The sequence below is a fragment of the Halichoerus grypus genome, chromosome 4 (genome assembly GCF_964656455.1).
Source record: "Halichoerus grypus chromosome 4, mHalGry1.hap1.1, whole genome shotgun sequence".
NCBI classification, from domain to species: Eukaryota; Metazoa; Chordata; class Mammalia; order Carnivora; family Phocidae; genus Halichoerus; species Halichoerus grypus.
This window is the reverse complement of record NC_135715.1, coordinates 51777475-51800625: the sequence shown is the minus strand read 5'-3', so window position 1 is coordinate 51800625 and position 23151 is coordinate 51777475. Positions and strand designations below refer to the sequence as shown.

The window sequence follows — 23151 nt, the reverse complement described above, 5'->3', positions numbered from 1 at the left end:
CGTCTGTTAACTTTTCGTAAAGAGGCACTGGAAGAAACATACACGAAAACTTACCTGAATTTTGAAGACAATTTCAAAACTTCAAATTTTTTATTTCAAAATTCAAGAACTTCTGCATTCAACAAAATTGCTATTAATATGGACATGGAATAAACAGATTTTTATAGACAAATATAGACAAACGTGTACGCGTTCTTCTATCAGATGGCAAGGTGGGTGTAACACAGTATTGCCCTTGGCAATTGCTGCCCAGAAACAGAGTTTAATTCAATACCCAGGTGGAGTAATAAACTCCTCCAAGGGGCTCGGTTACATGTACAATGCTCAGTTATTATAGGATGATTGTATAATTCCACTTACGAGACTGAAATGGTGCCATTAATAATTACCCTGGGACAACAGGCGTTAATTGGGGACTGTCCTAGCACAGCAGGACATATGATAAACTGGTTATTAGGCATTCTATTTCCATTTGTTTTATTTTATTTAGAATGCAGTTTTGTAGGATTCCTCTGGTATTTTGGAAATATAAACCCAGAACATATGATCATATAAAACATATTTGCATACCAAGAAAAGATTTTGCCCACTCCTCCCACTTATGGAGTTTTTAAATAAAAGTCTTCTTGGCATTATAAACCTATAATGCATTCTAGAACACCACACAGTATGAATACGACCTAAGATCCTGGAGTTGCCAGGGGAGACATCATTCCCATGGTCAGAATCTCCCAAGATTGATGGAAATTGCTTTCTTTTAGTACTAAGAGAGCGTAACAGCCATCTTAAAACTAAGAATCAGCACCACAGCATTACTGGCCCCTCGCCAGTAAATAGATGTTATAATAACTCTTTTCACAAAAGCTGAGCCAGTGCACATAAAGGGATTCAGAATTCCAGACAAACTTGACCTTCTATGCATGACCCTAACCAGGTCCCCCAAACATTAAATTTCTAAAGAGATTTCAAAGTGAAATAATCTACCTGACTTTGGCATTGTAATTCTCTCAAAAACCTGTAATTTCTAAATGCTTTGAAACCTAATTGTTCATCATAGAATTAATATTTTAGTTTGAATTGGTTTTGTTTTACAAATATTTAAGATTACGTTTTTTCTGAAAGGACTATAATTCTTACTCTACTTGTACACTCTGGTGTGTACTTTCCCCCAGAAAGTGCCCCTCACCTTTTATCCTTATCTTGTCCACAAACAACATAACTCCCCTGCTATTCCTTCTTATCCTTTGTCTTCATTCAAGCTGGTGTTTGAAAGTCTTTTAAAATATGCACATGTAACTCGGAGGAAAGAATGAGGGTTCTTGAGAACAGCGTGTACGTGCTATTCAGTATTCGCAAGTTGCTGATAAACCCAGTGGTTATCAGAGATCGGGACTGGATAGGAGGACTTCTCAGACCCATTCCCCTACTGCTTCCTCCAACCTGTTCTTGTTTATCTTGTCCTTTTTGTTTTTGTGGTTTTCTCGTGTTTTTGTCTTGTTTTGTAATCAAGTTTTTTATTTTAATTCCAGTATAGTCAACTTATGTCTTTTTCTTTTTAAACAGAATAAAGCAATTAACTCTTTGGATACTTTGCTTCAATAAATTAGAAATGTCACTTTCCCCAAAAATCCAAGATTGTCATCATCATCAGAATGATCAACTATATTAACTAACTTATGATCTGATAATAACTGCCACCAACCAATAGATAAATCTGTAAGAAGCGTCAGACCCTGAAATACAGTCTACCTTCTGTTTTGAATATAAACAAGACAGAAGGTCCAGTTTTAGCATGAAGTAGCCAGATAACTAGCTAAAGTTCCTCTAGTGTGCTTTAAAATAGGCAGAAAACTAGAAATGGAGATTTTAGCTAGCAAGCATATGATTTTTAAATCACTGAATTTGATCTCTTCTGTGTTTCAGTTAATCTACCAACACTTTGAATGATTGCTTTTTCTTGCCAGATTGATTTATTTTTCCCTCGTAGTCAAGCCATCTTTCAAGTTTAAAACATTCAGGTTTATTGAGCAAAGGGAGTATCCTTAAAAAATTCACTGCATCTTAGTTTATGTAAGTCTACCGGCGGGAGAATTGTATCACTCCCCAAAGGTGAGTATAAGCCATGTGGGTCTGGCCGCCTGTTAAACTGTGCCTATTTATTTATGGTCTGTGTAACATGAGGGAGAGCAAAAGTTGGCTCCTGTGCGCATTCTCTAAGCCTGGACATGGCTTTGCTTCTGCTAAAAACACTGACGTGAATAGACTTTGTCACAGACTCAAAGGTCACGTCTCCATTTTGTTCATATTGAGAAACAATTTAGATAATTATCTGTCTTTTGTATCTTAGAAGAATAGGAGTAGGGGGAGGGAGTTGTTTCATTTCCTTGAATTTTCTTTGCTAGACTACCTCGGACTCTTGAAATTGTAAAATAGAGCAGCGACATGACCTACGTAAAGAGCACATCGCTTCCAAGCCGTGGCCCGCCCATTTGTTATGTTGCTGTTTCTGGAAATCCTTTGTTCTTACAGAGATACCTCACGTTATGCCATGAGAGTCTGCCTCAACATCAGGCCAATTTGTAGAACTCAGATAACATTTCCTCTTGATTACATAACCATTTCAGAGGTTGCAAACATGTATTGAAAGACACACTGTACAGTTAAGCTATGGGCTGTGGCCTTTTGCCCATACGGTGCCCAAAGAGGTCAGCAGGTGGACAGGCATACCTGGGTTGTCAGACTGTTAGGGCACAGAGGACAGTGTGGAGAAGGAGTACTGCGGGAGCCCGGAGGAATAAAAGCATCCTTTGTTGGGGAAATTCAGGAACAACTTCTAGAAGGTAGCGTTTGCAGGATGGCTGTCTTCCTGGCCAGATGCTTGCAGTTTGTCCAAATTAAAGCTGTAGATTTCACTAATCCAGCCTCCTTATCTTTTTTTCCACAACCAACATATCTAATACTTAATCTCCAAACAGATGGTTATACTCCACAAAACTTCCATTTAAAGGAACATGTTTGGAAATTTTAAAATTCTTTTGAGATTAAAAAAAAAAAAGTCTTTTCAGCCTATCTCCAGAGTGACTTTCATACAGCCTCTACTTTCCTCAAACTTCAAGCTACTCTCTCCCGTATTCTCAGACAATATTCTAGTCCTGTGCTTCCAAAATAAAATGGAAGCTACCAGAATGTAGCTCTTCCAGATGGGCCAGTGATTAGTTTATTCTACTTAGATTTGGCAGCATGGCTGGGCTCTAGGATGAGGTGTTTCATCATCACAAGCCGCAGTGAATATGTATTATGCGGGTAGATTTTCCTGGGTGCTGTAGCAAGAGCTGTGTGAGCACAGACAAAGGGCTCCCCATGCCAACTATCACTTAACCCCCTTCTTTTCAATTCAGCACCCCAACTGCTGTTCTTTCTGCCTGAAATCTCCAGCCTCCAGCCTCCTGTACTGAACAACTCTTACGCTTCCCTCAAGATTCTTCGTGGGCATTACCTCTTCCAGGAAACTTTCCCCAATAGTTGTCCTGACCCCCAGCCTCAGGAGCCCTTTCAGTATATTCCACTGACACACTGTGCTTACCCCTGGCATGGCACTCCACCCACTCTCTGCACTGATTAATAAGAACAGACCCACCTCCTCCTACATGCCGGTGAAAACTCCCCAGGGCACAGGACTGAGTCAGGAGTCTTTGTATCCTTAGCATCTAGAGGAGGGCCCACTGATGGTCTGTGCTTGCTGAAAACTACTACAGGCAGGGAGGCAGTCTGACAGGAAAGGATGAAAGGGAGGCAATTGAAGGTACATCTAAGTTATATATGGTTTTAAAATTAAATTCAAAAGACTCGTGGGGCACCACGGTGGTGCAGTCAGTTAAGTGTCCGACTCTTGGTTTGGCTTAGGTGGTGATCTTAGGGTCGTGAGATCAAGCCCTGTGTCCGGCCCCACACTCAACATGGAGTCTGCCTGGGACTGTCTCTCCCTCTCCCTCTGCCCGCCCCCCCCCCCCATCCCTTGCTCACTCGCTCACTCTCTCTCAAATAAATAAATCTTTTTAAAAAAATTTCAAAAGACTTGTTATGAAAAATAGTTCAGAGACAAACACTTTCAACTCCTTTTGCTGATTTATTTTTTTGCCCCCATTATCTCTCAATTACATGTTTCTGTTTCTTCTTGATTTTCCATTTTAAGTATTATCTCTTCCCTTCAACCATGGGAGTTCAAGTGTGGCACCCTTACACTTTCCCATCCCTACTCCATGAGGCACAGTCCGTACCTCCCTATCCCTGGTGTGTGATGCACACTCCTTCCCCCACCCCCAACCCCCGCCACAAATTTGTGCTGGAATTTTGGTTAGACCAGCATTCAGGTTCCATATTATACTCTGTAAAATGTTATCAACCAGAATAACCACGTAATGCACTTGAATTACATTTCTGCCAGTCACCTCCTCATTTTCTGGGTGAAGAAAGCTAAGAGAAAATAAGTAACTTTAGCCAGAACCATTTTGCCATTTAGTGCCAGAACCAGGGTCAAAAGCCAGCCTTCTAATTCCCAGTAAAATGGTTTTTCCATGACATCAAGCTGCCTCTCAAAAAACATTTTTTTTTTAATTTAAAAATCTTAGTGAACCCATCTGAAGAAAAGCCAAGTGTTTATGTGACTCTATCAAAATATTCTTTACACTTAACTCTGGTTTTAGTCAAATTGATCCCTGGTGACAGCTTGTATTTCTCATAAACTAGAACCGAGATAAATGTAGATAAGGGCCCAAGTAAAGAACATAGAGCTAGAAAGAATTTCATCTGGTTTTTCATTTTGAAGACGAGAAGACTAAGGCCCAAAAGGTTAAAATGACTTGCCGAGTATCACAGAGTGAGTTTGGAGCCCCACGGGGCTGAAATCCCAGTTCAGCTCTGAGCCCACGCTCCCTCGGCGGTGTACCCCCATCCCCTCAGACACCGCTCACCTCCTTGCAGGCACCTTCCTTAATATCACATCTCTCTTACACATGCCTCAACATTAAACTTACTCTCTACATTAAACTGACTCATCCCCGAAAAATGACATTAAACCCTGTTAAAGTAAGTCAAAAGCAGGGTATAAATACACTTCTTAAAGCCAGGGTTCTGTTAAGCGACCTCACATAACCGCACATAGAACGGCACGCTGCATGGGGACCGGGAATACAATGATGAAGGAGACCGACAAGAAAACATTCCTAAGTATCATGAAGAATTACTGTCATGAATAGAAGACAGTACCAGCCCCGGGAGGGCACAGAGGAAGGATTGGCTGCCCCCCCACTCACCCCAGGTCAGCCCCGAGGCCCTGGGTTAGAGTCTCTTTGGAGTGTGCTCTCTCCTCTCCCTCCTGGGCGATCCCCTTTATTGCCCATGACCCTGTCGTGGCACTCCTAGAAACATACACAACTTCATGCCCCGAGTCCATGCTGCCTCCTGCCCTTGACCTCCAGGCTTCACAAGAATTGGAGCTGCTGGGAGAATCCTCAGATCCAGGCCACAGAGCAAGGTGCAGGGAGAGAGGGAACCTCGGGAGGCAAGCACAGAGGGAACTTGCTGGGATGGCATCCTTTTGTCTTTGGGGGAGTATGAGTTTCGGGGTGTAAATGGAAACCGTTGAAAAAAACTGGAAAACTAACACAAAGGAGAAGATGACAAACTCACTTGTGTTTGATTATATAAGCCCCTAATTAATTATAGTCATTATTAGGAATCATTTGTTTGTATCTAATTACTATGTAGCTCAGTATCCATGATACATAACATAATTTGCATCATATAACTATGCCCAAATTTCATTAGAAAGTTTTACCCATTGGTGTTTAGTGGTCTTAATCTGTTGCTCACATAGTAGGCACAAGTAAAGTTAGAAGAATGTTTCACAAAAAGCAAGATCCAGTAGTATTCTTTTCTCCTACCCCAAAGTTCCTGCTTTGCAACCTGCCTCCTTAAGTCCCAGGAGAGCAATTATCAGGTTTTTAGATATTCGTGTGGCATGTATACCACAAGAATATCTTGTGGAGCCACCCTGCAGCTTTGAAATGACCGTAGAGGCTGTGCCAGGTGCCGAAGGTGACACAAAGATGCTATGACCTAGCCCTGCCCTCTGGATGTTCGCAGCATAGAACCCATACCAGTGTGCCTATCTGGCCACATATTCCAGCATGTCCCCTGTAGGGGTTCACGGATTCACTGCAATGCTATTTATCACTTAAAGAAACGTTTTCTTTTAAACATGTGTGTGTATGTGTATACACATATGTAAAGGTACTATAATAAAAGTGTACATCACAGTCACTAAACATCCATATTGTGCCCACGTACACTCTCAGCCCATCTGAGCCAGTGCAGCAGCCGGGAGCACTCCCTCATACCATGAGCCTGGGAGCACCAAACCAGAAGTGCTCAGCTAATGAGCAACGCACCGCTCTATCCTAAGGTGTGTGTGTATGCAGTGCATCTAGCTTATTTCTCTCTGGCCTCTCTTTATGCCATTACTATGCATTCTCTGATTACTACTTTTGACCCATAGTGGCTGTCAGAAGTGTGTGAGAACACTGGTCCTGTTTAGGAAGACCATGCTGCTGGATGTTACAACACAGGTTCTACAAGAACTCCATGTGCCTGGGGAAATGGTTAAGGAAGCACAGGTTAAACATCAGTAGGCAATACGTTATAAACATGATTATGGCCTGAGATGATGAACCAACCATTGTATGAAGGATAACTGGAAGAAAGGATAGCCAGCAGCGGAATGTGACGTCAGCGAAAACACAGAAAATGGGGAACCAGTTGCCAGTGTGTGATACTCCCTAGGAAGTATGCCGTAAGGACCTGTCCAGCACTGATGCACTTAGCGTTCCTATTTTCAGAGAATTCCTATGTTAAGTGCATTTGCGTGGGGTTGCGATCAGTGCTTCCAAGAACTTTTAGAACCTGGGTCATATTAAAAGCCTCTGTTGCTTCTGCCCACTCTCGTGGTACGGATGGCTTTTCTACCCATCCTTCCTTTTCCTTAGCTACACAACACCTCAGAGAATTCTGTTGACACGGAAAGCACGACAGCTTTAAAAATTGCCAAATAGGTTTTATGTCTTAGAACACAAAAGTTGAGTCTACGACTGAAATCACCTGGCCAGGAAACGTCACAAGAGATCGTTTAGCGGCAATAATGATCAAAGTACATGGCAGTAGCTATCTCTCACCAGGGCCACCTCATACAGACCAAAACTGAAGCATCTGCACATGCTTTGCTATAGTTGAGGTAATCATGCATTGCTGATCTTTTCCTTGACTATGGAAGCCGGATGGCCAGGCTTCAATTGACACTAGTGTTGTTGAATGTGAACCTTTTGAGGGCTCCTGAAAATTAAAGAGGCAAAAATAGAAAGGGTAGAATATATCAAGACCTGCTGGTTTGCCCCCCCTCCGCGGTCTGAATTTAATTAGCAGCTGTTTCTGGGGGAACGCCGTAGAATGTGCTCGCAAGTGGCAGCAGGAGGGGAGTGTTTCCATGCCAGTCAACTGTCGCCATGCCAATTATTTGTGGTTTCTTAACATGTGTTTTTGACACTCACCTACACACGATGATAACATTTGGTTTCCCTTAAAGATTTGTTTGTAATTTTAGCCTCTTATCCCATGAAACATCCTCTTGAGCCCGTCCTCTCTCTTCCACAGTCTCACGTTTTCCAAAAGTCTCCTTCGCCTTTTGTTTCTGTTTGAATCGAAGTAGAAGAAAGAGAAGAATAAATACTCTAAGGAAAGTAAGAGGTTGTTCTGGACGGATTCTGCAGCCTTGTAATTTGATTTTGGACAGCCATTCAAAGAGCTCTAGCTGGGTCAGAGAGCAAGGAGGCCACTGCCCACAGACTCGGAGGCCACGGGAGGGAGTCCTCCCAGGCCCAGTTGAAAGGTGCAGCCAGAAATGGAGCTGAGGCCTTGCAGGGATCAGAGTCAAGCAGAGGGAGGAGCAGGGTCAGGATGGAAGAACACCGAGAGCACCCAGAGCCACGAGGGCCATGTGTTCCCTGCCTCTGTTAGGAGCCGGCTTATCTGCTGCCCAGCGACTGGGCCCTGCTGTGCTGGTTGCCCATTAGGGGCTGATAGGAAAGAGCCAAGGAAGAGTCCTAGCAGACACCCAGCTGACCGCTTGTTGTGGATAAGTTTTTTTTTTTTTTTTTTAAAGATTTTATTTATTTATTTGACAGAGAGACACAGTGAGAGAGGGAGAAGCAGGCCTCCCGCGGAGCAGGGAGCCCGATGCGGGGCTCAATCCCAGGACCCTGGGATCATGACCTGAGCCGAAGGCAGACGCTTAACGACTGAGCCACCCAGGCGCCCCTGTTGTGGATAAGTTTGTACACAGAGGATTAAACTCAGATTCTGTTGCGAGCAGTCTCCCACACATTTATTTAATATATTTATTAAGCATCGATGATGTTTAAGGGTATATGTATAAACCACTGTGCCAACTACTGCTATCAGATAACAAAATGCAAAGTAAAATAATAAACTGATACTTTGCCCCCCTTTTTAGCCCAAGTCGGTGAAATCTTCAAAGTGTCCTTCATTTTAATCAAGCGGGGTGTTTTTGTTGCATAATAGTAGACTTATGAAGAGGGTCATTTCAGTGAGAAAGTTCTTTGTCAGAAACTGTAAACTCAGAGAAATAACAGAGGATGTATATAGATATGTGTTCCAGAACAGCGTATCAGATAGAGGAAGGGAGGTGTTTTAGATTACCATTTCAAATGTTTAAAAATACTTACCAAGCACATCGCTTGTGCCAGGAAGCAACATACACATACTAGGAGTATTGAAGCAGAAAAGAAGAGGGTAAGACAGAGTTTGGTTGTGTCTGGGGAGGTGGGCAAAGGAGTCCAGCCCAAATCAGGAGAGAGGGGCTCCTGGTTGATGTGAAGAAGCCCACGAGAAAGGACAGGAACCCTCTTTGATGCCAGAAGAGTCCATCCACTCCATCACAGCAAGAGCTGCTACAAGACACACCATAGACCACCTGCTTCTTACGTGTAATATGATAATCGCCCCAACAGGCATTTGTCTTCAGGACCAGGGAACAGACCTGGCACCCTCCCCCCATCCCCTACCCCATCCGCTCCTGCTGCCACCTCTGCCTGCTTGCTTATTCCTAGACTTGCAAACAAAGGAAAGACCTGATTTCTCCGTTAGTGTTAAACACACAATGTGAATGCCCTTTGGGGTTGATGATTTAGCATGAATGAATATCAGCTACAGTGTAACTTTTTAATATTAGTGATCAAAAATCAGATCCTTCCCTGCTTTGTAAAAATGAAGAGGGATTAAAGAGGGCAGGAGGCCATTGAGTATTTGAAAGCAGATGTTGCCATCAGCCAGGGAAGACCTGAAGATGAGTTGCATACTTGATGGTTTGCCAGAAATTGAAATTGGAACACATAGGAGGTACCTAAGGACAAAGGTATTTTTGTCACGCATTTCATTATAGAAGCTACATGTTATTTATGAAAACTGGGTGAGAGTCAGCTTTTTTTTTTTTTTTAACCAGCTGTCTTCATATGAAAGACCATCATCCCTAGGGACATATTGATGTGACTTCCATTGTATCTGTGAAAGAAATTTCTAATCTATGAGTAAGAGTAACCTCAGAGAGTAATATGTTTTAGGCAGGTATGCTCAGTACCTTATTATGGCCTCTATCACCCTACACTGTGACTTTGTTCCCCTTTATATAGTATCCTTCTAGAAGCAAAGATCCTGTTCCATGTGTCTGTGTGTCCCAGTGAGTAGCAGATGTACCATAACCATACACAGAAATGTTTGAATAAGAGAACGAATAAATTCATTCATTTGGCTGCTAATCAATCAAGAAAATTGTAGGCAACCATAATAAATAGGATTTCTGTGCTGTTATTATTATGACAATTTTGATGTCAAAAAATTTAAAGAATGTCTTCTTGTTAGAAATAGGACATCCTCCAAAAAGTCAAGACAATAGCTTCTGCCCTGCTGCCTGTCATTCATCCTTCAACACATGAATTTGTTAATTTGCATGCAATTGGCTCCAAGTAGCAGAAAACCCAACTGACAGTAGTTTAAAATATACGGACATTTATTATTTGCTTATGTGGAAGATCAGAGTTAAGTGACTCCAGGGCTGGTTTAGCAGCTCCACAGTGCCATCGGGGACATAAGTTCCTCCATCCTTCCCTCTGCCACCTTCGTCTCATTGCCACGTGGTTATTAGATGTAGGTTGCCTCTCTCTGCATCACAGCCTCGTGCTTCCCAAGGCAACAAGTGCTCATGTGTTGCAGGGGAGAGCAGGGCCGTACATCCAGAGCAGCAAGCAAGCTCTTCTCTTACCTGGGAGGAAGACGTTTCCCAGAAACCTCCTCATGGACCTTCTGTTCCATCTCAGCTCACATCCCTTTCCCTATACCAGTCACTGGCAGAGGGCAGTGGATTGCTGTGCTTAATTCCGCTCAACAATGATTCATCTGACTTCTGTTTAGAAAGAAGAAAGAGGCAGGGGTGCATGGGTGGCTCAGTCGGTGAAATGTCTGCCTTCAGCTCAGGTCATGATCCCAGGGTCCTGGGATCGAGTCCCTCATTGGGCTCCCTGCTTAGTGGTAAGCCTGCTTCTCCCTCTCCCTCTGCTGCTCCCCCTGCTTGTGCTCTCTCTCTCCCTCTCTCTCTCAAATAAATAAAATCTTTAAAAAGAAGAAGAAGGAGGAGGAGGAGGGCATGGATGTTGGGTAGGCAACTAGAAATATCTGCTGCACCACACCTAGTCTCCAGCTGGAAAATGAGAATCAGCTCTCTTGTCCAGTCATACCTCCAAGAGCTAACTTTTCTTCCAGGATTATATTCTGGCTATTTATATCATTTTACTGATGGTTTTTAAAAATCCTGAACTTGAGGAGGAGCCTAAAATATATGAGCCTTGCCCAGAATTACAAGGTTTTAGTGAGTCATGTCCCTTCCCTGCTCTGACTTTGGGTTGCTTTACTCCGGAACATTTTTATGAGTTATATTTTACAAGTTCCGTGTTTTTTCCATTTTAATTCATATGTAAGAGGATTTCTGGGACTACGGTTTTTAGGATTACGGCACACTTACCTAAAAGGAAGTAGATTGTGTCAGCCATCAGAAACACATCAAAAGTCTCAGCACATGCATCAGTTTGCACCAAAAGTTGTAAGGATCTGGAGTGGCACAGTCGGTTATGTGTCCAGCTCTTGGTTTCAGCCCAGGTGGTGATCTCAGGGTCGTGGGATCGAGCCCCTTATCAGGCTTCACACAGCCCACAATTGGCTTAAGACTCTCTTTCCCTCTACTCCTGCCTCCCTAAAATAAATAAATAAATCTTAAACAATTTTTGTAAGGGTCCATGATATTTGTGGCTTAGGGAAAATTTTGATCCATTTAAATGAATACAGTAGTGTCCATTTCAGGAATTGGAATGATTTACTTAAGTTCTTTCTAGGTGAAACCAGCCCTCAAAGGAAATGCATTCCAAATCCTCAACACATACTTCAAAGTATTCAGCGGTTTATCAGCTTTCAGAATGACCAGTGGCTCATGTCTGTCTGTCCCCAGGAAACAAGCTTCCTCAAATGATAGGCCTGCCCTAGTATCTGTTTCAGTTTTTGTCCTGGCTTGCACTGTCTTAGACTTCCTGCCTTGTACTTTTTATGAATCATTGTCAGTTCATGTAGGAGATGCCCTAAAAATGCCTTCGAAAACCCTTTGGCAGATGCACTAGAGAAATATATTCCTGTGAGTACAATGGCATTCATCAAATGACACAAAATTAGATAAACTTCCCAAAATGCCTTTTTTTTTTTTTTTTTTTAAGTGTCCTGGAATTTTGTGGTATATATTTCTCTGGAATAAATCAGGTTTGGGCTGGTGATTGTTTTTGTCAAGAATTTGTCAATTTTGAAACACCTCTAGACTCCCATTTGGGATTGGTGTAAGCCTGCCTTGCTGTTGGCAATGTGAGCAGTGCCGTTTCCCAGCAGATGGCCCGGGAAGACACAGGCGGCAGAGAACATGCCAGTTCCTTTCTGCCCAGAAGTTTCATAGCCAATTTTCTGCCTCCCTCTTGGCCCATTATAGCTGTCTTTGCAACTCCAAGAGCATGATTTCAGAAGTCACTGAGAGGACCAATTTGAGGGGCTTTTTCTTTTGTCTTATGCCATCATTTTTAGTATTTGTTCTTAAAAGGCTCTTCTCTTACACCAGAATATCTGGATTGTAGGAAATGTCTAAAGAAGATAACTAATTTTTGATTAAAATAAAGTGACTAGACACATAAGAATTCGCTTTCTATTTCTCTTCTGAAGTTCTTTTATTTATTTTTAAACAACATACCTGAATACACACACACACACGCACACACGCCCACGCACACCCCAAGGTGAGGAATGATGCTCAGAACAGTTATTCCAATAATGCTGTCATTGCTCAGACCATTTTTGGAACTTCATCTTTTAGAATTGGCCTAAAGAAGAGTCACAGCTCTTTTAAGCAAACTAGTCTCATTATTATATAAGTGTACCTGGTTTTGACTAAAACCCCAGCTTAATCACCCTATTTACCAGATTTGGAATCAGAGCATCCCAACACTAGGTGGAATAGTAGAAATCATTTAGTTCAACCCCCTTTAGTTCCTGATGAGAAAGTTGAGGGCTAGAAAAGTTAATTGACTTGCTAAAGAGTACATAACAAGTTAGCAAACAGTTTACACCAGAAATCAACTCTATCCTTTGGCTGTTTATTAAAAATCAACTTTTGTTTTAACACATAGTTGCCACCATTAAAAATATTAAAGAATCTGTCACAGACTCTGTAGATCCTTCCAGAAGCAGTCCAGAAGTGTTTTGAGCAGTGACAGTATTATAATAAATGCATCTTTTAAAAAGCTTACATATATATATTTTAAAGCTTTTATTTATTTATTTGACAGAGACACAGCAAGAGAGGGAACACAAGCAGGGGGACTGTGAGAGGGAGAAGCAGGCTTTCCGCTGAGCAGGGAGCCTGATGTGGGGCTCGATCCCAGGACGCTGGGATCATGACCTGAGCCGAAGGCAGCCGCTTAACGACTGAGCCACCCAGGCGCCCCTCAAAAGCTTATATTCTTATTATAGTAAATGTATCTCCATATGTAAGTTCCATTATATTTGTTTAAAAAAAACCAGTTAGACTGTAGTTATAACTTTTATATAAATTTCTTAAATTAGCAACAGAATAAAACCCTATCCCAGTTCTTAATTGTTCCTTGTTTTTCTCATTTCTCATGGAGAACATCTATAAGATGCTACAGAGAGCTCCAAACAGTATCTGCTGGGCTGAGGCAAGCTTGTCCTTGTGCTGGGCTGTCCAGTGAAATAGCCACTACCCACGTGTGGTTATTTAAATTTTAATTTTAATTAAATAAAATTTAAAATTCAGGTGCTCAAGTACTCAGTAGCCACATTGGACAAATAGCTACCATGTTAGACACCACAGATGTAAACATTTCCATCAGCACAGAAAGTTTTATTGGTTAGTGCTGGTCTAGAACTCTTACAGCCAATATACATATTTTAATTTACTGCTTATCTCTTATATTACCTCTGGACAAGTTAGAAAGTGGTGACAAGTTCTGGGAAAGTTTTTTTAAATGTTTATTTGTTCTCTAAATGTTTCTAGCTATTCTGCATAGCTTAATTTTAAAAAGAAAATATTTATTTTGACCCATTTTTAGAGCATGAATATGTGTGTGGAATTCATATCAATTGTCATGTCCTGGTTGCTAAATTTTCTTAAAGTATGCTAAAATTGTGGCCAAAACTATGTTAATGTTGCCAAAGCTATTGGCAGAAATCTCTTTATGATGTTGCAACATTTGAAATTAACTAGTCTGGACAAAGACAAGGGAAGTTATGTTGAATTCATTCTTTTTTTTTTTATTATTGTTATGTTAATCCCCATACATTACATCATTAGTTTTAGATGTAGTGTTCCATGATTCATTGTTTGTGCATAACACCCAGTGTTCCATGCAGAACGTGCCCTCCTCAATACCCATCACCAGGCTAACCCATCCTCCCACTCCCCTCCCCTCTAGAACCCTCAGTTTGTTTTTCAGAGTCCATCGTCTCTCATGGTTCGTCTACCCCTCCAATTTCCCCCCCTTCATTCTTCCCCACCTGCTATCTTCTTCTTTTTTTTTTTTCCTTAACATATATCACATTATTGGTTTCAGAGGTACAGATCTGAGATTCAACAGTCTTGCACAATTCACAGCGCTTACCAGAGCACATACCCTCCCCAGTGTCTATCACCCAGTCACCCCATCCCTCCCACCCCACCCCCCACTCCAGCAACCCTCAGTTTGTTTCCTGAGATTAAGAATTCCTCATATCAGTGAGGTCATATGATACATGTCTTTCTCTGTTTGACTTATTTCACTCAGCATAATACCCTCCAGTTCAATCCACATCGTTGCAAATGGCAAGATCTCATTCCTTTTGATGGCTGCATAATATTCCATTGTATGTATATATATATATATATATATATATACCCCCATCTTCTTTATCCATTCATCTGTTGATGGACATCTTGGCTCTTTCCATAGTTTGGCTATTGTGGACATTGCTGCTATAAACATCGGGGTGCATGTACCCTTTCGGATCCCTACTTTTGTATCTTTGGGGTAAATACCCAGTAGTGCAATTGCTGGATTGTATGATAGCTCTATTTTCAACTTTTTGAGGAACCTCCATCCTGTTTTCCAGAGTGGCTGCACCAGCTTGCATTCCCACCAACAGTGTAGGAGGGTTCCCCTCTCTCTGCATCCCCGCCAACATCTGTCATTTCCTGACTTGTTAATTTTAGCCATTCTGACTGGTGTGAGGTGGTATCTCATTGAGGTTTTGATTTGGATTTCCCTGATGCTGAGCGATACTGAGCACTTTTTCATGTGTCTGTTGGCCATTTGGATGTCTTCTTTGGAAAAATGTCTGTTCATGTCTTCTGCCCATTTCTTGATTGGATTCTTTGTTCTTTGGGTGTTGAGTTTGATGAGTTCTTTATAGATTTTGGATACTAGCCCTTTATCTGCTATGTCGTTTGCAAATATCTTCTCCCATTCTGTCGGTTGTCTTTTGGTTTTGTTGACTGTTTCCTTTGCTTTGCAAAAGCTTTTTATCTTGATGAAGTCCCAATAGTTCATTTTTGCCCTTGCTTCCCTTGCCTTTGGCGATGTTTCTAGGAAGAAGTTGCTACGGCTGAGGTCGAAGAGGTTGCTGCCTGTGTTCTCCTTTAGGATTTTGATGGACTCCTGTCTCACATTGAGGTCTTTCAACCATTTGGAGTCTATTTTTGTGTGTGGTGTAAGGAAATGGTCCAGTTTCATTCTTCTGCATGTGGCTATCCAATTTTCCCAACACCATTTGTTGAAGAGACTGTCTTTTCGCCATTAGACATTCTTTCCTGCTTTGTCAAAGATTAGTTGACCATAGCGTTGAGGGTCCATTTCTGGGCTCTCTATTCTGTTCCATTGATCTATGTGTCTGTTTCTGTGCCAGTACCATACTGTCTTGATGATTACAGCTTTGTAATAGAGCTGGAAGTCCGGAATTGTGATGCCGCCAGCTTTGCTTTTCTTTTTCAACATTCCTCTGGCTATTCGGGGTCTTTCCTGGTTCCATACAAATTTTAGGATTATTTGTTCCATTTCTTTGAAAAAAGTGGATGGTATTTTGATGGGGATTGCATTGAATGTGTAGATTGCTCTAGGTAGCATTGACATCTTCACAATATTTGTTCTTCCAATCCATGAGCATGGAACGTTTTTCCATTTCTTTGTGTCTTCCTCAATTTCTTTCATGAGTGTTTTATAGTTTTCTGAGTATAGATCCTTTGCCTCTTTGGTTAGATTTATGCCTAGGTATCTTATGGTTTGGGGTGCAATTGTAAATGGGTTCGACGCCTTAATTTCTCTTTCTTCTGTCTTGTTGTTGGTGTATAGGAATGCCACTGACTTCTGTGCATTGATTTTGTATCCTGCCACTTGACTGAATTCCTGTATGAGTTCTAGCAGTTTTGGGGTGGAGTCTTTGGGGTTTTCATATCATCTGCAAAGAGTGAGAGTTTGACTTCTTCTTTGCCGATTTGGGTGCCTTTTATTTCTTTTTGTTGTCTGATTGCTGTGGCTAGGACTTCTAATACTATGTTGAATAGCAGTGGTGATAGTGGACATCCCTGCCGCGTTCCTGACCTTAGGGGGAAAGCTCTCAGTTTTTCCCCATTGAGAATGATATTCGCTGTAGGTTTTTCATAGATGGCTTTTATGATATTGAGGTATGTACCCTCTATGCCTATACTCTGAAGAGTTTTGATCAAGAAAGGATGCTGTACTTTGTCAAATGCTTTTTCTGCATCTATTGAGAGGATCATATGATTCTTGTTCTTTCTTTTGTTAATGTATTGTATCACGTTGATTGATTTGCGGATGTTGAACCAACCTTGCAGCCCAGGGATAAATCCCACTTGGTCATGGTGAATAATCCTTTTAATGTACTGTTGGATCCTATTGGCTAGTATTTTGGTGAGAATTTTTGCATCCATGTTCATCAGGGATATTGGTCTGTATGTTGAATTCATTCTTAATAGCCATTTTATTTGCAAAGACTGCAAATTACTTGCCTACCTTCATTAATCCAACATCCAGAATGAAGTCCAGGCACTAACAAGGAGTGGGTCAGCTCTAAAAACTGATCTGGCATCTGGCTTCTGGTCCATCTGCAAGCGCCCTGCTTTACCCTCAGCAGTTAGAGAGCAGTGACCAATCCTCTATGGCTTTTGTAGGCCCCGTAGTACTTCGTATGATGTCCTCCCAGTACATCGTCTATAAGTCTTACTGGACAAATAAATGAATATTTGATCTGGTCTGCCCTGAAAATCATTACATTTGACAGCCGGCTCATAGGATTCATAAAGTGGGACTGCTTTGAGTTCTTTTTATTGTGGAATGATATCTACTGAACTAACTTAGTAGGATTGGAATTCTTGGGTGATTACCAGTCATTTTGGTGAATCTGTGCTGAATGAAATTAGGGACCAGTGAGCCACAGGCTTTCACAGAGGAGGGCTAAAATGCAGCTTATTCTGTTTGCCATTGCAGGAACGGTAACTCCAGTTTTAAAATAAAGCTGAATTAGGAAAGCTACAAAATACCATAATAAAATAGAGAGGGTCCGGAAATAAATAAGCAGTCTTTCATGTCTGTGTGTATAATTTTGTCACTGAAGCATACATAGATACATTTTCTATTTTTCTTTTCCATATATTTTATACAAAGTATTTCTCAGAAGACTGGGATTTCTTCAAAAATTAAATAGGTAGATGTATATCTGCTGTTACTCAGCTGGAACAGCCGGGCAGTGATCCTTTTAAACCGTTTAGAGAGTGTCGGTCTCTGGTGAGATCCACTCTCCCTGCTTCTGGTAGGTGGTGTTCCTTGTGTAAACGCTTGAGGCAGGTTCTGCACCAGGAAAATTCTGAAACTGTAACTCAGTCTAGTTTCTTTTCTTTTTAAGGAATTTTTTTAAAAATTAAATGTCTCCTTCCCAACCAAATGGATGTTAACTCTGATAAAATTCTTTGCCAGACACTAACAGCATCTGTTGTGTCCTGTGACCTGAGGTTATAAGATACCTTAAGGATTTAGGAGAAAAGAATTCTTCTTTCTGTCCTGCAGTTTCTGGTGTTGGTCATGAGAGAGTGATAATGTCTCAATTCTTCATTTGTAGATTACAATCAACAGAGACAGCGGTGAAGACGTGAGCTCCCCCAAACACGGGAAGGAGGACCCAGACAACATGCCCCATGTGGGCGGCAATACGTGGGCTGGCGGAACAGGTTGGTAGCACGGGCATCCTCCTGGGTCGAGCGTCCCGAGACTTCCCGAGCCTGCGGAAACCACACACCCCCCTGAGAAGGCTCAGTGACCACTTGCCTTCTCTGCCTCCCCCGTTAGTCAGCTGTTCTGTACTTTTGCCCTGAATCCCGGCATGACGTCAAGACATGGAAAAACTGGCATTTGGAGTCCTACAGACTCTGCCACCCTGGGACCAAAGACAGTTCTGACACTCCCAGCATTGCCACATCAGGAAAAGGGGAAAATATTAGCTGCCTGACAAGGTTGTGGTGTGGATTACATGAACTTGTGATTATAAAGTGCTGAGCACACGACCTGGTCTGAAGAATGTGTTCGTTAAAAAAGTTAAGCCCTTCTTTTAAATTGGGATCACGCCAGCAATCTATCGTAAATTCTTTCTTGACCAGCCGACTTGGAAAAGAAATGGGCTTTGCCTTCCCCATCTGAGTATGTTGAGGATGCAGGGTTTTGAGATAAGAGAGTGGGCTGCAGTTTGAACTGATGGCTCTGGTCCATTCCTTCCTCTTGGCTGCCTGACAGGAGCATTGTTCCCATGACTGCTGTGTTCCTCTTTCCTGCGGCCGCTGGGGCAGACACATGTGCTGGGCTGCAGGAATAGGGCCAGACTGCGTGGGCACTGTCTGATCGTATCTCGGCCGTGAGCTGCTCTGGCAGGAGCTCCGTACTTCACCTTCCCCGAGGACGCTGTGTGCCTCTTGGCCTTGACAGCCGCGGGAGGAAATGGGTTTCTGTGCTGAGACAATGTGCTATCAAATAGGCCTGGAGACTTCTTGCCTATTCTGTTTATTCATCAAGCATCAGCTTTAAAGAAAGCATATTTTTAGAAATGTCCTTTGATCTTGAAATTAGTGTCAAGCCGGCAAGATTTAATCCATATGGAATGCATTGTGGAACGAGTTGGCCAGATGCAGGTTTTTCCCAGCGGTGGAGTGGAGATTCTCGCTTTTTATTCCATTTGAATCTACTAGCTCACCTCTGTCCAGACTGAAGACGATGTTTTTGTTTCCCTCGGCCTTTATTTTTCTATCGAATCTTTTTTACTTCAAATTCTTTTTATGTCTGTCATTCTCCCTCAGAATTCTCTAGGTGGAACTTAGTCTGACCCAAGTCACTTGATCCCTCTTTCATCATCAGAGCACCTCCCTTGCGTGTTCTCCCATATCTTCGGAGCTGATTTAGGATGTCCAGGATTAGCTTCAAGATTATGCCCTGAAGTCTAGAACCTCTGACCAGCATTTTCATTTAAGTAGTACAAATTAAGATTTTTTTTTATTTATTTATTCATTGAGACAGAGAGAGAGAGGGAGAGAGAGAGAGAGCACGAGCAGGGGGAGAGGGAGAGGGAGAAGCAGGCTCCCAGCTGAGTCAGCAGCCGGATGTGGGGCTCGATCCCAGGACTCTGGGATCATGACCTGAGCCAAAGGCAGATGCTTAACCATCTGAGCCACCCAGGCGCCCTAAGTAGTACAAATTAAAGGCTCTCAGAAGCAGAGGCCATGAAGAGCTCCGCGCTCATGCCCTCTTCACCCTGGTGCAACCTTCCCGAGGGTTCCTGTGACTCATGCTGAGCCTCGCTCATACCAGCCTCTGAACAGTTGTGGGTACTTTCCTCTTCACCAAGACTGATGTTACCTCAGCACCCAGGAAGTGTTCCACTCGAATCTGTGACCCACCCATGCCTAAGAAGAACTTCCTATAGGAAGAGAATCGGGTCACAGAAACAGCTTTTCTGCCTCTGGAGCTCATTGTCATTGTCCAGTTCCTGGTCCTGTCTGCCTCCAGGCTGTCCCTGAGTGAGAGCCAGGAATCACACACATCTAAGAAGGAATTTTCCACCCCTAATTTCTAAATAAGAGTAAAATCAGATGTGCTCAAATCGAAGGGTAAACATGATCATTAATAGGTTGTTCTCGTGGTATTTCCCAAAAGGAAGTGACCTGTCTGGACCCTGGTAAGGGAAGCAGTGCATACTGAGTTTTACTTTTAGTTTATTACACCAATTAAGGCTCCAAGGGAGAAAAGATAAATGTAACATCATTTAACCAAAGCCTAAAAGCTTTCAAAATTTCCACTTTATGCAACTTAGAAATGACCTCATTCTCATTCTGTGACCGGAAGTTGTCTAAATAATCATGGTAGTTCTTATTTTGCACCAGATACTGTTCATATCGTATACTAGTGTTATATAGCAGAGCATCGTACAGTTAAACTGGACTGCGTGAGTTTGCATCCTGCTCCCATACACTATGTGTGTGTCCTTGAAGGAAGTTCCTGAACGTCTCTGTGTCTCAGTCTCCTCAGCTGTAAAATGGAGATACTAATATGATTTACTTCTTGGCATTGTCATGAGCCTCAGTCCAGTTTAACTGTACGATGCTCTGCTATATAACACTAGTATACGATATGATATGATACGATACTTTCTCTCCGATGTTGAGTTCTCTTCTAAGTGCCCAAGTTATGTGTGCATGAATGAAAGAAACTGATTGCTAGTATTTTAATCATTATAAAGCAGAGGTAATAAACTGGTAGCCCAGGGGCCAAATCTAGCCAATATATGTATTTTGGGGGTCAACACAGTATTTTAAAATAATTTGAAGATAAGGCAAGCTTTCTCTAGCTAGCCAAGGTCCTCACCTGGTCTTCCAGGCATTTAATTTATATTTACAACATAAACAGTTTACGCAGTATTGCACAATGTACACTTATAAGCATGCAGACTTGGGTTTATATTGGAAAAACTGTTCTGAAACTGACAGTACCCAAAGCTGACTGTATCCTCTATCCTCTCTGTCTTTCTCTTATTTTAGGGAAAAATAAGGTAACATGTGAGGGACGAGGAGTGTTGCTCATTTAATTAACAAATATGTACCAAGTTATCCATGGAGTTCAAGCCACTCTTATAGGTACAAAGGTATAAAAATATATAAGATATAATCCCACCCATCATATGGTTGGTGAGAAAAGAAAAAAATAAATATTAAAGGGTAGTAAATAGTGGCCAGGAGTGATCCCTATGAGGTTAGAGTTATCAGATGAGGTGTCCTGGGATTTGGACTGACCCTTGGAATATGGGTAAACTTTGGCGGATGGAGAAGAGAAAAGGCACCTAAACAGGGGGGTACCCTTTGTTTCCAGAAGAAGGTCATTTGAATATTTAATTACTAATTAGGTACAGTTAACATGCTTCACGGGATGGCTTTCAAGCCACGATCTGACTTTTGTCTTGTGGCCTGGATCAGACTTACCACCTGGATTTTCACGGTTTCCTTCCAGGAGGAAGAGACACCGCAGGTCTGGGCGGCAAAGGAGGTCCATACCGGCTGGACGTGGGCCATCCCGTGTACCAGGTGTCGGAGGCTGAGAAGGACGCGGTTCCCGAGGAGGTGAAGAGAGCTGCCAGAGAGATGGGCCAGAAGGCCTTTCAGCAACGGTGAGTGGCTCACCACTCACCTGGCGCAGCACAAACTGAGACCCATAGCACCCACCTGCCCAGCAGAGACAGCCCAGGGAACATAAGGCCTCGTTCTCTGCTTGATGCACTCAGTTCAATGCATTGATCACACGTGCCTGAGTAGAAAAAGGAACTGAGCCCATTAGAAACTAAAACCAAAGAGACTGCTCTTAAGAGAAATTAAAGTTCAAATCACTCCGTCCACATCCATTCCTAGGCCCCAAAGGGAATTTAGAAAACTCTAGGCAGTGTTCCCTTCCTGCCCTCAGGAATCTTGTAGATGGGTGTGGGGACAGGACCTGTAAACACACATACGCACACTCAGACTCACACACTCACACACACTCCTTAAGTGCTGCAGTCATGGTACGGAGGCCATGCCTCCTGCTGGTATAGACAAGGATAAGTCAGTGAGGTAGGGCCTGAGCTCAGCCAGGGTTTGGATCTTCCAGGAGGGGAAACCTAAATGAGCAGGATGAGCACAGTGTCTGTGGCGGAGAGAGCCAGCTTGCCCATCCAGGAGAAAGGGTACCAGCTGGGTGGGTGGGGAGGGAGGTTGAATGTGGAGTCCCTGTCAGTGGGTGGAGGCCTTGAAATCCAGGCCAGCGAGCCTGTGGCTTTTAGATGATCCGGAACCCATCTGGGCCACTTTGATTGGAACCATCTAAAAAATAAGAATCCACAGGATGCTTTCACTAGACATCCACATGTGTTCTTTAGCTAAAAGCCAAAAATACCAAAGGACCGGCAGTACCTCCTTTAGGAGTGAGGGAATTGGTAGTGGTTTGGGAGGCAGCTTTACGTTGTTGTGCTCAATGGAAGGGGCTGGGTGCCGTTAGAAAAAAGCACGCTTGTGTGTGTGTGTGTGTGTGTGTGTGTGTGTGTGTGTGAGTTATGAAGTTCCTCCCACGTAGAACATCTGGTATTACATTACACGCTGTGCTTACACATCCTGCAAGTAAACAGCACAGAACAATAGGGACAAGAATGCAGGCCCCTCCTGCCACACCCTCAGGAAAGCCTGTGAGCAGTAGGAGCCTCATGTCCCCAGCAGGTAAATAAGGCAAAAGTGTCCCTCCTAGCCATTCTGCTGACTTCCCAGGAGCCCTGGAACAATGTATTTATCCTCACTGTGACCGAATTGGCTTGCGTGGAGATAGGTGACTTGCCTCTCTTCCTCCTCTCAAAGAAGTTAGGGGACAGATAACTGTTAGAAATAAAAGCAGTTTCACCTTCTCCAAAAAAGGTGGGAGGAATGCTATATGAAAGATCTTGTTAGGATTCAAAGACTGCTCAACCTTCCATATAAACAACGAAACATCCACTTAGGAAAAGAACCCAAACATGAGATACGCCTCATTCTCCCCTCCCCGACTACTGAGTTCCTAGGTTGCCATGCTCAGAGTGGTCTCAGTTTTTGCACAAGTGGACAAATAGCGTGCTTTGACACACATAGTTCGTGGGGAGGCGGAAAGACCTTTCAGAAGTGCTTGGGTACGAGTATGCAACCCCTTCTCTGATTTCCATAATAGGGGTAAGAGACCTGGTTCTGTTCACCACCACCGTGCAGGGGAAAGAAGTCAAGGAGCATTTGTGATAATAAGGCAACTAAATTTAGTGGCTGTGGGAGAGGAAAGGGAAGAAATGGGGAAGGGAGTAAGAAAACCATACACCTCTGCTAATTACTGCAGAGAAGAATTTAGTCCAAGTAAAAGA

General features: G+C 42.7%; 1 protein-coding gene across 5 annotated transcripts in view; it reads left to right on the top strand.

Annotated features, from left to right (window-relative positions):
• The window catches only part of VWA8 (von Willebrand factor A domain containing 8), a 348712-nt gene that overhangs the window by 284446 nt on the left and 41115 nt on the right, over nucleotides 1-23151 (top strand). For all 5 annotated transcript variants that reach the window (XM_078070311.1, XM_078070310.1, XM_078070309.1 and 2 more), the window contains 2 exons: nucleotides 17833-17941; nucleotides 21258-21414. In XM_078070311.1, the coding sequence (XP_077926437.1) occupies nucleotides 17833-17941; nucleotides 21258-21414 (266 nt within the window). The remainder of the gene's footprint in view (nucleotides 1-17832; nucleotides 17942-21257; nucleotides 21415-23151) is intronic.